The sequence below is a fragment of the Siphateles boraxobius genome, unplaced genomic scaffold (assembly GCF_051911475.1).
Source record: "Siphateles boraxobius isolate OS27281-9 unplaced genomic scaffold, OSU_SipBor_1 1, whole genome shotgun sequence".
NCBI classification, from domain to species: domain Eukaryota; kingdom Metazoa; phylum Chordata; class Actinopteri; order Cypriniformes; family Leuciscidae; genus Siphateles; species Siphateles boraxobius.
In genome coordinates, this window is record NW_027508699.1 from 12,156,260 (window position 1) to 12,173,005 (window position 16,746).

At 36.3% G+C, this 16,746-nt stretch overlaps 1 protein-coding gene across 2 annotated transcripts in view; it reads right to left on the reverse strand.

The window, feature by feature from the left end:
- LOC143716535 (tyrosine-protein kinase JAK1-like) overlaps positions 1-16,640 on the reverse strand; it is a 17,433-nt gene extending 793 nt beyond the window's left edge. Inside the window, exons 1-23 of one of the 2 annotated variants that reach the window (XM_077209102.1) lie at positions 16,500-16,640; positions 16,055-16,230; positions 15,847-15,970; positions 15,231-15,363; positions 14,988-15,139; positions 13,907-14,246; positions 13,527-13,715; positions 13,269-13,426; positions 11,089-11,203; positions 10,585-10,780; positions 10,139-10,236; positions 8,690-8,833; positions 8,527-8,614; positions 8,279-8,406; positions 7,223-7,358; positions 5,710-5,861; positions 5,409-5,568; positions 4,998-5,092; positions 3,909-4,092; positions 3,601-3,725; positions 1,313-1,485; positions 754-871; positions 139-249 (exon numbers count right to left, since the gene is read on the reverse strand). In XM_077209102.1, coding sequence (XP_077065217.1) covers positions 139-249; positions 754-871; positions 1,313-1,485; positions 3,601-3,725; positions 3,909-4,092; positions 4,998-5,092; positions 5,409-5,568; positions 5,710-5,861; positions 7,223-7,358; positions 8,279-8,406; positions 8,527-8,614; positions 8,690-8,833; positions 10,139-10,236; positions 10,585-10,780; positions 11,089-11,203; positions 13,269-13,426; positions 13,527-13,715; positions 13,907-14,246; positions 14,988-15,139; positions 15,231-15,363; positions 15,847-15,970; positions 16,055-16,178 — 3,243 coding nt within the window. In that variant the 5' untranslated portion in view covers positions 16,179-16,230; positions 16,500-16,640. The remainder of the gene's footprint in view (positions 1-138; positions 250-753; positions 872-1,312; positions 1,486-3,600; positions 3,726-3,908; positions 4,093-4,997; positions 5,093-5,408; positions 5,569-5,709; positions 5,862-7,222; positions 7,359-8,278; positions 8,407-8,526; positions 8,615-8,689; positions 8,834-10,138; positions 10,237-10,584; positions 10,781-11,088; positions 11,204-13,268; positions 13,427-13,526; positions 13,716-13,906; positions 14,247-14,987; positions 15,140-15,230; positions 15,364-15,846; positions 15,971-16,054; positions 16,231-16,499) is intronic. The other variant, XM_077209094.1, reaches the window with a different exon arrangement.
- Between the last annotated feature and the right edge of the window lie 106 nt (positions 16,641-16,746).

Below are 16,746 nucleotides of genomic sequence, written 5' to 3' on the forward strand. Positions count from 1 at the left end.
GAAACACATATATTGAAGAATCTGGCCACAATACAGTATAATATAATATCGGTTCATTTTGTGCGCAAGGGCACCAAAAATCAGCCCCTCCACAGACTTAAGTCCGTGTGTCTGTTTCTCAGATGTCAAGTATCTTACTATATCAGGGCATGAATCTGGGCATGGGATCCTCCAGCCTTTCTCAAGAGCTTCTACCAATCTGGCCATAGTCATCTGCCCTTGAGACCGACCAATCATCTGCAGGAAAACCTACCAAAGACACATTTTCAGCAACATCAAAGAAGACGGTGCACACGTGGGAGAAAGCGCAACATGCAATATGGCGGAATAAGTCCAGCCTTCTAAATATTAAAGCCAATTAAGTCATTGCAGCTGCTGTTAGATGCTCCGGCTGCTATTGAAACAGTGTTCTGAGAAAGGTGCATTTAAAAAAAAAAAAAAGATTTTTAAAATAACATTTATGGGATAGTTGATGTCAGATTTTGTTGCTTTTTTTTTAAATGTGATTCAAATGCGAGCTTGGCAAGCAGTATTTGAGATTTTAGGATTTCCCCCATTCAAGTAGATAGGACTTGGTCTTGGATGCTCGAAATAGCTGCACGGAGGGGTTGCAAATATGGCCGCAGAGTTAACACACTTTCCTTGAAAGGGACTTTGGCAACATTTAACAGGAATCAGCGAATGGGTCACTGTGTTACCCACTAGTATTTAATGAAGTCAATATAAGGTTTGTAACGGCCAGGGGCGGCTCACCTGTGGAGGGCTTCTGTCACGGTCACAGTAGGTCATAATTTCATAGAGGGTGACCCCAAATGACCAAACATCAGACGCCTTATAGAACTTCCGATTAATCAGACACTCTGGAGCATACCTGCACACACAGAGCACAATCATTGTAAGGTAGCGGCTGTGGAATTAAACAATATCTGAATCATGTTTCTTTAGGAGCAAATCAGCATCCCAGAATGATTTCTGAAGGATCATGTGACACTGAAGACTGGAGTAATGATCAAAGGAACAAATTACTTTTAAAAAATATATTAAAATAGTACTAAACATTATTTTACTATAAAATTATTTCCCAATATTGCAATTTTTAATGTTTTTAATGTATTTTAAAATGAGCATAAGCATAATAATACTAAACATCTTACTGATACTAAACTTTTGAATGGTAGTGTATAAACCATCTTCAGAAAACATTTATCTATTCCTCCTCTATAAAAACAAGTTGATACAGAGATTTACATGATGATTAAAATATTTAAAGTTGTATAATGTCCAATCTAAGCAGAAATGGGTGCTACTTTACCAGTACACAGGACTGTCCTGTTCTTCTGTCACTTTGTAATAATCCTTATCATCTTTGATGCTCTTAGTAAGACCAAAATCCCCGATTTTCACAAATGAATCATTCTCCACTAAGATGTTCCTCGCTGCTAGATCCCTGTGGATGTAGTTCTGAGATCCCAGGTACTCCATTCCCTGATGAACACACAGGAAACAGTCAAACCCACAATATACTGTATACCTGTAAACTAAAATTAGATTGGAAACTGAAAATATAAAATTAAAAGCTAATTCAAAATATATACTATAATTATATAAATACTAAAAACATTAAAATGTGTTCTATGAATTCTATAAGATTCTGTGAATTCTATAAAAAATGAATTTTTCTATTCTATAAAAACATTTCCAAATATTTATAGAAATTCCAGTAAGAATCCTGTATATGTTGCTTTATTTGACTAGGGAACTGTCACACTGTTATTCATAGTGATCTCTGCTGATGTGTGGCATAAAAAAATATGTGGACACTTGATTACAGTAAGTCACAATTAAATATATCTGAATGTAATTGCATTGGATTCAAAATATCAAACTAGGTGGCATCTGAAAGCTTGTTTAGTGTAAAAAAACAGGTGAGTAATTGATAAAGTAGCTGCTTGTTGTATTGGCTATCAGTGCTGGGGGTAATGTATTACAAACATGCATTATGTAATTAGATTGCTTTTTTGATGTAATGAGTAACATTACTTTATAAATTTACACAAATATTTTAGTTACTTTTATAAAAGTTCAGTTAATTTGCTTAAACACTCGACAACTGAATTCTCTTTCTTCTCCATAACATAGTCACTTACAAATGCACACTCATGTGTGCGCGGGATCAGACAAAAAGTTTAAATGTAACAAAGCACATTAATTTCAACATTCAATAAAAAGAGCTGTACAGTAGGTAATATGACCTGTTATGTTAAGAGATATTTTCTAAGTAACCAAGTAGTGTAATTAGTTCCTTATCAGTCGGTCACTCTCTGCGTTCATCCTGACCGAGGAATAGGAATCTCACTAGAGAGGCCAATCTACTTTGAGTGAAACTAAATGAGCCAATGCACATTGGCGTGCAATCATTTGCATCAGCTGTTCAGCCACGCAGCGCGGATATATGAGCAGCAGGTGCGATTGCACTTCAGCTTTTTGCTTCGGAGCCAAGCAATTGTATGTGCAGTGTAGTGTGTACTCTACTGAAAGAAGAGTGTTACGAGAACAAGCGAGCTCAGTGGGACCCTCTCCAGTCTGGTGCAGGTGATACAGTGTGGTCTCTCTCTCTCTATCTTTTTTGTTTTGATATTGAGCAAAGTAAATAAACTGTTATTAAAGCTGGTAAGGTGCGCCGTGAGAGCGCTGAAAGCCCGTTCTTACGGCTGGTATGATCGCCATCGAGAGAGACGCCACAGGTGCACATTCCTGTCCACGTTCGCTGTGACCGTTCCCCTGCGTGCTTCAGCACCAGGGGCACCAGGGCGGAGTCCCTGCGCCTTTGCCGTGATCTAACTCTCCACAGAGGGTTACTTCGGGCAGTAGTGCAGGTGACCAGAGGATCACGGTGAGCGCACTTCCTGCGGGGAACCAACCCCCTTGGAACCCTCATCCCTCTCGCGCTCCGCAGCCAGCTGAGCTGCCGACGGAACGTGCTGGACCATCCTCGAGGTGTGTACCAGTCGTTTCCTTCGGCGCTCCCCATGATGAACAGATGTCGATCGCTGCATCGGATGGTGGGTCAGACTTCTCTGCGGATGACGACTGTGCCAGCGGTGCCCGAGTCGGACCCGGAGATGATGGCCATGCTTTCCCAGGCCGCCAACAAGATCGGGCTCGAGTGGAACCCTCCGCCGGGCCCACGAGGCTGGATGATTGGTGGTTCATCTGGTCGCTGGTTTTCAGCAACCCACCCCAGTGCCTTTCTTCCAAGAGGTGCATGAGGAGCTCACTGGGGCGTGGACGGCACATTTTACTGCCAGAAACCGTCCCAGTGGCTCCTCCTCCCTCAGCAGCCGGGGGTGCACGTGAATCCCTCTAGTGTAGCGGGCCGTTGCAATGCAGCTGTGCCCTAACTCCACTTGGATTGACCTTGTTTTTGAAGTAGATTGGCCTCTCTAGCGAGATTCCTATTTGTCAGTCACGACGTAAGTCTCCGTTTCCCTCCTTCAGGGAACGAGGGTTACCACACGTAACCGAGACGTTACTTTTTTTAGGGAGTAACACAATATTGTATCACATTACTTATAAAAGTAACCATGTTGGCTATATTACCTGACATATCTGAAGAGCATAAAGCAGCAGTGTCTTCTGTGTGATGTCGGATTTGTTACGAGGCAGGTATTCTTTCAGACTTCCAGAGGGCAAATACTCCATAATGAGCATGATGTTCGTTCCTCCTGAGTAACACACATTAACCACAAGCGATAAGTAATACAGCGAGTGTATATATAACTGGGCTATATTATCTTTTGTAACTGAGGTATATAATCTTTTTCATTAAGGTGTAAGCCATCAAGATTGGAGATGTAAACACTGTGTGTAAACAGAGCCTTGTGTGTGAAGGTGTGTTTACGACTTGCCTTCTTCATTGCAGATGCCTTTGTATTTGACGATGTTTTCATGGTAAAGGTTTCTGATGGTGTTGATTTCTTTTCTCAGGTTGCTGCTCTCATTCTGTGTTTTCAGAGATTTGACGGCCACCAGCTCACCTGTCTGATCTCCATTAGGATCATACAGACACAGTTCCACCATCCCAAAGTTACCCTGGACAAGATAAAAATTAAAAATAAAACGATATAAACAGATAATGATTCAAGGACACATTATTCCAAGGGGATTATGAGATTTAGGAGGGATGAGTGTGAAATTGGTTTAACTTGTTCCAGATTTCCAATTAGAATCACTAGTTCAAAATTCTAAAGGAATTTATATAGTATTCCTATAAAACAATTCTATAAATTCTATACTATACTAATTTAAAATTTTGGAAACACTTTATTTTTACAGTATCCTTGTTACACGTTACAGAGTTACTAAGGTAATAACTATAAATTATGCATTATTACATGCAACTAGCCCTACAACAAACCTAATCCTAACCATAACCCTGTAGTAAGTACGCGTAGTTAATAATGAATATTACTCAGTACTTAAATGTATAAATACACTGTAACAAGGACACCTTAAAATAAGGTGTAACCGAAATGTATTTAAATTCATTTTGTTCTACTGTGGTTATTGGTAATCATACTAGTCTTATTAGGAGCAACAGTGTTAACAAACTGTTAAAAAATTATTTCTGTTAATTGAAATAAAGCTGAAATAAAATAAAATATAAATATTAAAGAAAATTACAAAAAAATTATTAGAAATGTTGTATTAGCATTTACCTGAAATAAAATAAGTTGAAGTACTAAAATAAATATAAATGAAAGCTAAACAGAAATGTTTGAAAAAACACATGACTAAAGCACGTAACAAAATTACAAAAACTTCAACTAAGAAAAAAACAAAATATAAAAATTAAAGCAAAATAATAAATATTATATAAATAATACTAAAATTACACAGAATTAAAATGTGTTCTAAAAATTCCATGTTCTAGAATTCTATTTAAAAAAAATCCAAATATTTACAGACCAAACTTTTTTTTTGACAAAGTCCAGTACCTCTCCAAGTTTTCGGATTTTCTTGAGGAATCTCCTCTTGAAATCTGCAGGATCTGTCTCCTGTGGAGGAATTACCCCTGATATAATGGGAAGTTCTGAAAATAAAACAAAAAAATAATGAAATTCAGTACAGCAAATACTAACAAATATTTCCAGTTGTTAAATAATACCTTTCCATGCCCAAATAACAGTAATGAAAATTAGATTTTTAAAAGAGCGTTTTAAACTATAATGATGATGCTTTTTTTATTTTAAAAAAAGTTTTTTGGTTGTCAGGTAAAATATAAAATCTTTTGATGCACTTGATGACAACAAAAAGTAAATTTTTTTCTTTAAAAAAATCCATTGGCTAAAATGGAGTTAAAGACTATTATCTGTGTTAGTCATAGTATGATATTATGTGACAGATACCCTGCTCTCGCTGCTCTTTGATGCGGCCCAATTCTCTCGCTATGGCTCTGAAAAACGGTCTCTTCCGGGGGTCATAGTTCATGCACTGGGAGATCAGATCAGCCAGTTCACTGATGCTCGGAGTGACCAGAGTACCGCACACTTCATAGAATCGCTCTTTCTGTTCATGTACACATAGATGTTAGATTAAAAACAATATAGTTTAAGAAGCAAATGACAATACATGGTTTTCAATTACAATAAAACAACAGCTGCTTTATTCAAGTATAAATGTAGAAACGTATTAGAAAGAGTCAAGCACCTCTGAGAGTTTCTTATCAGACAGAGGCACCTCGCCATTGTAGCAGATCTCCCACAGTAAGGTCCCAAACCCCCATTTGTCTGCTGCAACGCTCAGTGCTTTGGGGTTATTAACACACTCCGGGGCGATCCAGGGGATCCTTTCAACACACTCTGTCCACAGGCACAATGAGTGTTAGTAGTGCAAAATGGGAGTTATGCGCAACAAACTTCTGTATTCTGTAAAACAGGTTTCGGGTCTTTTATATGTGCTTCATTATATATATAGAGCCGTTTTACTCAAGATACCTGCAGAGCAGTGAGCAAAGATGAGGATAACCGATGTCCATCGCATATACAAGTTGATATCTAAAAGTTTTAGATTTTTCTTCTTCTTTTTCTTTTAGATATTTAAATTGAATGAAACGGCAACAATAAAAAAACTAGCTAGGTTAGCATATTACCTTAGGGTTAGTTTACCCCAAATTGAAAATGTTGTCATCATTTACTCAGCCTCGTGACGTTCCAAACCCATAACACTTCAGAACACAAATAAATATATATTTTTAATGAAACCTGAGAAAATTCTGTCCCTCCATTGACAGCTACAAAACTACCACTTTTAAGTTGTAAAAAGTTTATAAGTAGATCGTAAACCTAATCCATATGAATCAGTAGTTTAGTCCAAATTTTATGAAGAGACACAATCGCTTTATATGATGAACAGATTTAATTTATGCTTTTATTCACATAAATATTCATCAGCGAACAAACACAAGCTCAACCGTACTTGCTTGATGTGCAAGAACAAACCTCATTGGTTCTTGCTGAAGCTCAAACGTGCTGCGTAACACGAGAATGAACCTATTCGGTAAAATCATGCTCAATTCATATGGATTAGTTTTACGATCTCTTTATGAACTTTCTGATGTGTCAAAGTGGTAGTTGAATAGCTGTCAATGGAGGGACAGAAAGCGCTCGGATGTCATCAAAAAGATCTTCATTTGTGTTTCGAAGATGAATGAAAGTCTTACGGGTTTGGAACGACATGAGGGTGAGTAATTGATGGCAGTTTTTGAATTGTGTGTCAACTAACCCTTTAAAAGTCCATAGATATCGCTCAATTCATACTGTCATTAACACTTTTTATGCAACGAGACCTGTTTTTGTGTTTGTTCATGTGACGTTCTGCATAAAGGCTATGAGCTCTGTCAGAAACTGTCAATGACACTTAGTCAACACTATTACCGGTACACTGATTAACCTTTGCCTTGCTACAATGACATTACAAAACAGCGAAGTTGAGAAGTCAAAATATATTCAAAAATGTAAGTATTATATGGCTACTATATAAATTATTGTTCTTATTATAAGCATATTTAAAAATGACACTGTAATAATGTTGCTTGCTTGGTTTCTTTTTCTGTCCAGTGAAGAATAAAGACCGTTTATGTTTTTTTTTCCATTAGGTACACTTCCATTAAAAAAAGTTTTAAAACATTTATTCTGGATGAGTGTGCATGAGCGTGTGTTACCCCTTTGGCTGAGCACGGAAATGGACAGTCCAGGATCACTCAGTTTAATGAAAGGAGCACCCTGTCCTCTTAGACCATCCAGCTTCAACAGGATGTTTTTAGCGCAGACATAGCCATGGACAAGCTTCTTATCCTCCTGAAAGAGAGAAAATAAGAGTCCATTTTCTGTCCCAAATATTCCACTAGAGAGTTTTAAATTATGTATTTACAAATTATATTACTATTTAGACCTCTATGGGTAAAGCAGGACATCAAATCATCCACTGGGAAATAGTAGTTTAGAATTGTCACATGTTATTACTGTGATCCATTAATAATTACAGTGAATATAATTTAGCGGATATATTATTTATTTAGTTTAAAAAAGTTTAAAAGTTAGTTTAAAAATACATTCAAATGCAAGTCATACAGACAATGACTTGAATACTCATGTTTGATAAACAGGATTTATATTTCTAAATTAAAATTAATAAATTTGACATTTTTACTATCTTAAAGTAAAATGTCTAGGTGGTGTAACTGTCCAGTTGCAATAAAGAAAAAAGTGTCAGTAAAAGGCTAAAATGTATTGTTAAACAGTGTGGCATAATCATTCATTATTGTTTCTTTGGGGGAAAAAAAAGTTCATAAATTATTATTAACCAGGGCTGTCACTAAAACTTTACCGGTTTACCTTTAAAAATACATTTAACGCTATTTTTTTTTTTTTTAAAGATGTGTACACCTTAAAAACCAAACTAAAATTACTAACATAAAACTGAAATTAAAGCTAAATAAAAAAATATTTTAAAAACAAAAACTAATACAATTGACTAACAAAAGCACATATGAAAATGAAAACTGAAAATACAAAAATGAAGTTAATACAAAATAATAAAATAGCACTGATTCGGAACTAATCTTAACTAAATGTGTTCTAAAAAATCTATTTTCAATAAATATTTAAGATGTGTACACCTTAAATACATAATTTAGAGTCATTAAATCATTGACCCATAACTTTGAAATATTCCACAGAATGTAAAAATGGGTGAAAAAAGGTTTCAAATTTTGTACCAAATAACTGAGGACGCTGGAAATCTGCTCCGCAACTTGGAACTTCCAGGAGGGTGTGAGATCAGAGCGATGGTTTCTCATGAACAGATCCAGAGGGCCGTGCTGAACAAACTCCTCCACCATAATGACTGGCAGAACAAAAGCAAAGAGACGTGAGATCATCTGCTGTAAAGGCTGACCTATTCCTTTAACTTCAAAAATACAAATAAGTTTTGTTCAGTTATGTCCAGTGGAGCGGGTACACTTACTATCCATGCTGTGCATGCATATGCCATACATCAGAACCATGTGTTTATGGGATATCTGTTGCATTACACCGACTGTGTCCAGGAACGCCTAAGAGAAGTACAGAAGTATTTGTGAAAGCAATTGCCCCTTTTTTACTCATGTAAAAGATGGGTTGTCACTTACAGAAATGTAATTGTGTCCTGCTCCCAGCACCTTCAGAACCACATCCACCACCTCAAGGCCCCAAATACTCTCATCATCCTCAGTTCTCAACTTCAGCTTCCCGGCATAGATGTTTGTGCGAGTGCCTTGACCCAGGTGTCTCTCCTGTTTAACAAGCATCAGCTTCATAAGACAGACAATTTCTTTCCATTTCTACGCTCCAGATAAAAGTTATCTAGTCGTCCCTATTGGAAAACCCAACCTAATCTGAGCTGATCTGAACTGGTAGACCATTGTAAACCAGAAGATGACATCTTCACGTGAAACCTGAATTAAACCTGAATTATTTTACAACTTCAGTTCTTAAATAGTTTTTTTTTCCAGTAAAAAATAAACATCCTTAAAACTAGATAAATTGACTTGATATGTAAAGTAAAACTTGCTTTTAGAGAACACATTTTACATGTATTTTTCAGGTTCTCACACTAACATGGCTTAGACTTATGCTCAAATTAAGTCTTATTATTTTACACAAATTCATTTTTTTCAAGAAAATGTGTTTTAAGGGTGTTAAGATTAAAGTAAGGGTGTTAAGATTAAAGTCACCATGAAATTAAAATGGGCAAATATTATTTTTTATGGAATATTGCAGTATTAATTATAAATTATTTATCCATGCACATATATTTTTTTAATATTAATGTGCACTATATTTAATATTAATATTTCATCAAAATACCTCCCCCTCCCTCTTGCATCTCTTCTCTGATGATGCATTTACTGGAGTGAGGGTGTGACAACCTATCATTCATATGAGATCAGAGCAATATCAAACGATCCAATCAATTCCTGACGGACAAAATCAAGTCCCACCCTACATTTTTCTCACAATTAGAGAAAAAAAAAAGACCATCGCAGCTCCCATTTCATGCCAACTTCAAGAAAAAATATATATAGCTGGTTAGTCCAGTTGATGAATGTTTTGTAGCGCATTTGTTTTTGCTTGTTTTTTTAGCTCTGCAACATAATGCATACCTGCACACTCAGAAGGTCTGAAAAAGGTGACACATTTTATAATCAATTATTTATATTTATATTATTAATATTATATTGTTGGCAGATAACAACACTTGACTCAAAGCTACTGTCTGTCCAAAGTAGCAACCGAGAATTTCTCAATCCATGGGAAAGCTGCAGCCAGGGGCTTTTCAAAGACGACGCTGCCATTATCTTCACTGTGATTGGACAAATGACTCGCGTGATGTACCAAAGATGTTTGTGAAGAAGGCCGCAGTTGGTTTTTGAAACTCACGGTTATGGGAAAAGAATAAACGTGGTTCCGCCACGTGAACCACGTAATTTTTCAGTAATTTCTTAAATTCTCACTACAAGAAAATGTGTCTGTTTTCTAGTAAACAGATTTAACTTCATTCATATCATGTACATAAACCCACAGTTTTAATGTCCAACCTGGATAATGTCCTCTTTGAAGATCCTATGGAAGATGTTTAATGAAGACTGTTGTGACGATGAATCTTTTCTGGTCATCATGATGAGGTTGGATTGCTCTGTGACGCAGCGAATGAAAGATTATTTATGTCTCTGTAATATTTTAAGTCATCCTGTTAAGAATATTTACTTCATTCTCAGAAGAAAACCCAAAAACTACAATTGAGGTGTTTCTGGGAGTTCAGAAACATTGCTTACTAATATAGAGAATAACTTCCTTTGACTTTGTGCTTTGTAACTTTGCAGACCTTTTTCATGCTCAAACAGCAACATTACACACTAAAGAAAGTTGAACATGTAAAAAAATATATAAAGTCCTCTTTAAACGATTTCATTAAGAAGACAAACATTATAAACCTCTGGCTATCTACTTCTGCAGTATCACTGTTGGAGGGAAGCTGTAGTACCTTTTGGTTGGGGTGGACAGCCACGCTCAAGTTTTAAGCTGGTTTGGTCTGTTGAGAGATACTGGCAAGACAGGTGGTCCGTCAGCTCTCTCAGAGTGGGTTTCACAACATCTGTCCCAGTCAGGAGGAAGCCCTGTGCACTCGCTTCAATCTGGAAGTTCTTGAAGGCTTTGGTGATGCCGCCAAAAGAATCCCTCTAAAAGAAAAAAGTCAGTTTTGACCATTTCAACTACAGTTCAATATTGTATTATTACGCAAACTTATTTTAATATATAAGGTATGTTCCTTAAAGATCAATTCACACTGCACCGACAGTCGCATGTTCAATTGCCGAAAACAAGCTCTGACAGACACCGACAGGGGTAACACACTGATCCAACAAAACCTGTCGCAGTGCCGTCTGTCGGTGCAGTGTGAATTGGCCTTTATTCTACATTGCTTGACAACACAACTTTTACTGAAACCTCTTTATCAACCAGCAGCATGTACAGTGACAGTGTATACCTCATTGCATATGACAGTCAGGAAAATATTATCGAAGTCATGAGTACTCCAGCGCAGCAGGTACATGCCCTCCTCATAACCTTCGTGCTTGAGTTTATGGATGGCATAATCAGTACTGAGGGGTACAAATAAGATACCATTACATCTGCTGTCCAAAGACATTCTTCTCTGTCATTTGATCATTGATTACATTTGGAGATGCTGATGAACATGCTGAGCAATTTAATAAGAGTTATAGATTCAGAGCAGTGCCATGACAGGTATGAGAGCGAGGCTGTGAGGGATAGACTAACTGTGTGTTCATATAAAGCTCTTACATCACTTATTTTCCACAGCTCATACTGTCTGGAGTTTTTTGTCTACTGAAATTTCTTGAAAAGACATTTTTGCTGTTTCATCAGCAGAACAATCCCAAAACACATTAAATAACGGTACAACCCGCTGAAGGGATGAATGTCTATCCCTCACAGCCTCACTTTCATTCCCGTTAAAAATCACAGATGGTGCTGCTGTGAATAAGGTCTATGGAATGTTATATGAATTATGGGATGAATTAAAGTTGAATTATTACACAACCATTGAAATGTTTGAGGTCAGTAAACATTTTTTATTGTTTTTGAAAGTCTCTTATGCTCACCAGAGATACATTTATTTGTTCGAAAAATAAAGTACAAAGAGTAATATTGTGAAAGGTTTTCTGTTTTAAAATATATTAAAAAGTAATTTTATCCTGTGAATTTTCAGCATCTTTGCAGCATGGTTTCAGCCTTCAGTGTCTTGTGATCCTTAAGAAATTATTCTAATAGGATGATTTGGTGCTCAAGAAACATTTCCTAATAGTATCAAAGTTGAAAACGTCTCGGGTTACGAATGTTGAAGGCATGAGTGCTGTATGACTAACACAAGTCTTCTACATGACTTATTCGGAGTCACAGTTCCCCGCCCTAGAAGTACGCACCAATGGTCATTGTGACTCTTTTTCCTAGGGCCAGAAATCCTGGCTACACCTGGTATTCAAAGAATACCTTAAAGGGGATATTGCCAAGGATATAAATATAAAAAGCCCAGCCAAAATTTAGGAACAGATAGTATTAATCTGTTTTTATGATTTGTGCATTGATAAAAAGGTAATCTAAGTGGATTCTGTGTTGAAAGGTTTAATGAAGGGCTGTAGAATGCCCCAAACAATCACAAAAAAATTAACACCAGAAATTTTCAGTAGCCTATATTTCCTTGAAAGTAACGGCACGGCGTCACATGCTTCAAATCTGTAGCAATAAAGCAGAGGCTGACAAAAACGCGAAAACAGGCAGAAATGTTTGCGTAGGCTACTATCAAGATGTGAATTGCATGGCATCTTCGTAATGTTTGCAAACTTCTAGTATAAATATTAATATACTGCCCTGATTTGATTTTTGATTCATTTCAAACCCAGATGAAATTAGCAAGAAAACCTAGCTCATTTAAGAACGTGCATTTATTGCATGGACGGAGCAAGCACAATGTAAGTGTTTAAAATGCATTTGTATAGTCAGTTGAAACCTTGCCCTCTTTGGATTGCTGTTAATGCTGTTAAACTGAATCTGAATGAATGAGGCAAACTGTCGTCTTTAAAAACAGCAATGAAATAAGCGTGCGCTGTTTATCTTTTAATCATTTATGGGCCCATTCACATAGGACGTGTTTTTTGCCGCTAAAAGTTTAGTGCAGGTCTAGAAATGCTATTTTTTTTATTTTTGAGGAAACAGTGATATATTTTTTGCAGCGTTCTTTAATGAACAGAACAGCATTTATATCAAACATAAAGCTTTGTTGTCATTACAAATGTATTTACTGTCACTTTTGATGAATTTGAATTCATTAATTTCTTTAAAAATAAATATTACTGACCCCAAACTTTGAAAATTCTGTTGAACAAATTCAGGTTTAAATAAGCAAAAATACAGATTTGAGAGCTAAGGGAAAGTTTATTGGTGAATACTGAATCAAATTTTGGTCTGTTCCTCAAAAAAAGCTATTTTCATATTCAAAACCCTGATTACTGTCTGATTTAATTGAATGGAAAAAACATTACTGTGAATATTCCTTAAAAGAAAAATCTCTTTTAGAACAACATGAGCTAATTTTTATTTTTGGGTGAACCATTTCTTTAAACATGATGAGTGAGTGAATGTACTAACTTAATTGGACCATGGCAGCCCTCTTGTAGGTTCACTTCCAATGAGACAGGAGCAATATCCCTGCAGAGGAAATGATGTGCATCTACTGTGAGCCTAAAGTATCCATCCACAAGACTGGCAAAGGACAGCGCCTCCTCGTGGGACGCCAGCGTCAGCTCCTGGAGAAAATCAAGAAAATAAAAAAAGGGTTTATGACGTTATGACTTATCTTAAATTAATTGTAATCTGACAGATTAAAGATCTCACAGTGAGCCTCACCATGCTTTTGTCGTCTTGTTTGTGGATGGTAACCACGCTGCATTTGATGACAAGATGCGTTATCTCATTAAAGTCTGAAAAGAGTGTCCAACTATCCTCTCCTGGATCACATGATGCTTCTTTACTCAGTTTCTTAAGGTCTCTCTTTGATTTATGTCTCTTCTGATTGGTACACAGATCTGAACAGGTCTTGGAAACAAATATTTGACATTTGAAATTGTCAAAAGGGAAACTTATTGTCAAAAGAGATATTTCAACCAAGCCCTAAACCAAGGTGTTAAACTTCAGCACCTACACTAAAATTCAGAAGTCATTAAGTTGTTATTGTTTTATTACATTATATTATTATGTGGATATTATTTGTGCTACGGCCTTCTTACCACAGAGGGGACTTTACACCAGTGAATGCCAGTGGTGCCAGACACCAGGATTTTGTGGCCAACACCAGCAGCACAGCTGGAGTCTGTGAGGATTTGCTCATTGTCATGTATGATAAGGGAAACGGGTTCAAACACCTCCTGGCCGAAGTGTTTAGTTAGAGTCTCTAAAGTCGACAGGTATTTGACCTTCAGGTCATGCGTACTGATCATGTTGCCTTCTACTGTATTCCTGTTGAATTCCTCAAGGAACACTTTAAAGACGTTAGAGATGCGTAGACGTGTGAGAATGTTCCTGTGACGTATGGACTGGTATAGGACCCAGGGAATGTAATTTTTGTACCTGACAAAGATCAAATGTAACATTGAAAGATACAGATACACTTTGATAGTTATAAAATGACTCAATGTTAAAATCGTTTCTTAGATGACATTGGGGTGAAATTTGGGATGATTCAACTTTATAATTGTGATCTCCATCTCATGTAAAAGGGGATCAGAAATCAAAGCACATTAGGATATTCATTCAGAGTCTAAACATCAAAACTAAGCAAGTCAACTGTTCATTTAGTTTAATTATTTTTCTATAACAAATAATGGCTTAATAATTCATACTTATTAACAATAATACATTAATAACATTTATGTGTATGTTTTTTTTAAAATATAATTAACTTTTATTTAGTTTTTTTGTTTGTTTTAAGTTTTATTTTGTGTTTTTTAAATAAAGAAAATTAAATAACTATATTAATTTTAATTAATAAAATAATTAAATTAAATAATTAACCACATTCCATATTCCTTTAAATGAATATGGTTGTACAATGTATATTAGACTTGGTTGAGTGTGTGTGTGTGTGTGTGTGTGTGTGTGTGTGTGTGTGTGTGTGTGTGTGTGTGTGTGTGTAAAACTGCACCCATCATACAATTTGACATAAAAATTAATAAACACAATATAATAAAAAAAAATATATATATATATATATATATATATTGATGTTTGTTAATATAGCCTATAGTCTCAGTCATGAAATGATGTCATGAATTTCTGACTTAAAAGAAAAAATAAATAAAAAGCTCTTACTCAAATTCACAGACAGGAAGATCTTTTTCAATGGATTGATGGGAGATGGCCATCACAGCCATACCCAAACACTCATTTTCTATCTGCTGGACATCATTCTCATTACAGGGGCAACGCAGCGGTGCCAGACCACTCTGAAAGTCAATCTGACTCTGTCAAACAAAAACACACATTAAAATGAGCAGCCACAACTTTCTTGAACAACCCGTCCTTTAACATTGTCCAGTGTTTTTGTCACCGTACCTGTGCGTAAAGGTACGTTAGTGAAGCTACATCCAGGACAGCTGCGCCCGTAGACCCCGTCCCTCGTTTAAGAGAGTGTCTGCACACTGCAGGAGACGTCTTACTGTTCCCATGCCAGTTCGTAAAATAAAACCTGCCCCAAAAACGTGGTTATAATGTAAATAGGGAAAAGTTCAAATATCTGTACAGTGTTTCCCAATAACTGCCTATACTCTGACAGCCTGAAATAGCATTTTGGAACGCAACAGGCACCTCATGCATTATTTTCATCAAAATTATGACATACGCTAGATGTAAAAAAGAAGTTATGAGATAAAAATTTGAAATTATGACATACTATAGCATAATTATGAAATGAAAAGTCAAAATTATGACCAAAAAAATCTTAATTATGAGATGAAGTTATATTATGAAAAGTCGAAATTATGAAGAAATTAAGGCAATTTCTCTAGCCTAGTGTAAAGTTATTTTTCATTTACATTTATTTTACAGTGCATTTATTTTACAGTCCTAGAGGGAGGCCACAACCCCGTAGTTTCACGAAATCCTGTGGAAAATACTGCTGTACCAAACTGGGAAGGAAAACTAGATGAGAAAAGACTAAGAACAGGAATACCTCATGCGATAGAAAAGCTTCAGCCTGGTTGTCTCATCAATATTGAAGGAGTAATTTGGCGGATACCAGAGCTTGCTATATTCATCATACAGGGCAAACAAACTGTGACACAAAGGAGATATACCTGTAATAATGAGACAAAAGTGAGTTTGTCTTATTTCTCTGTCGTAATACAATGTTCATGTTGTACAAAGGCTGAAAAACGTACCCAACTTCTTAGCAGCTTCAATACACAGTTTCTCTGCTGTGAAACTACCTGAGAGATGAATAATCTGGTGTGTGTCTGGCAGGTAAAAATGGACCTCGAGCCCCTGTAATATCACCGAGGCCATGACTGACTTCTGCTCAGCACTATATTAATGAAGTGCTGGGCATGTTGTATACCTAAAAATTACAGAACACTTTAGTAAAATGGATATTGTGTCATGCATATATATATAGCAACATTTCCTCTTTAAAATACAGTAAAGCATGTCGTTACGAACACCTGGAGTCTTTAGAGGCAGTTTAATAGAAACTGAAAGTTTGAGGAAACGCTCAATTCACGACCAACACACTTCTATCTGGTTTCTGAATGTCGTCGGTGTGTCTGGAATATTACAGCAGAGTCTATTTAACTTATAAATTATATAAATCATGTTAGTAGATTTTACCTTACCGTCCAGTGCGAAACAAGATCACCAGATTTTCAGAAAGCGTTCACTTCCGAGGAAAGTGATGATGAGATTCTGATAAACTACGTGACCAACACGCTGATCCTGATTGGCTGCTTGACGGTTCCCTCACTTGACGTCAACTTTATTTGTCACACTGTAACACAGAGGTCTACTATGGCAAGCCATTTTAGCTTAAATTGTACCCTGCCTTACTCATTGTAATTGCATTTTTACTGGTAAGAAT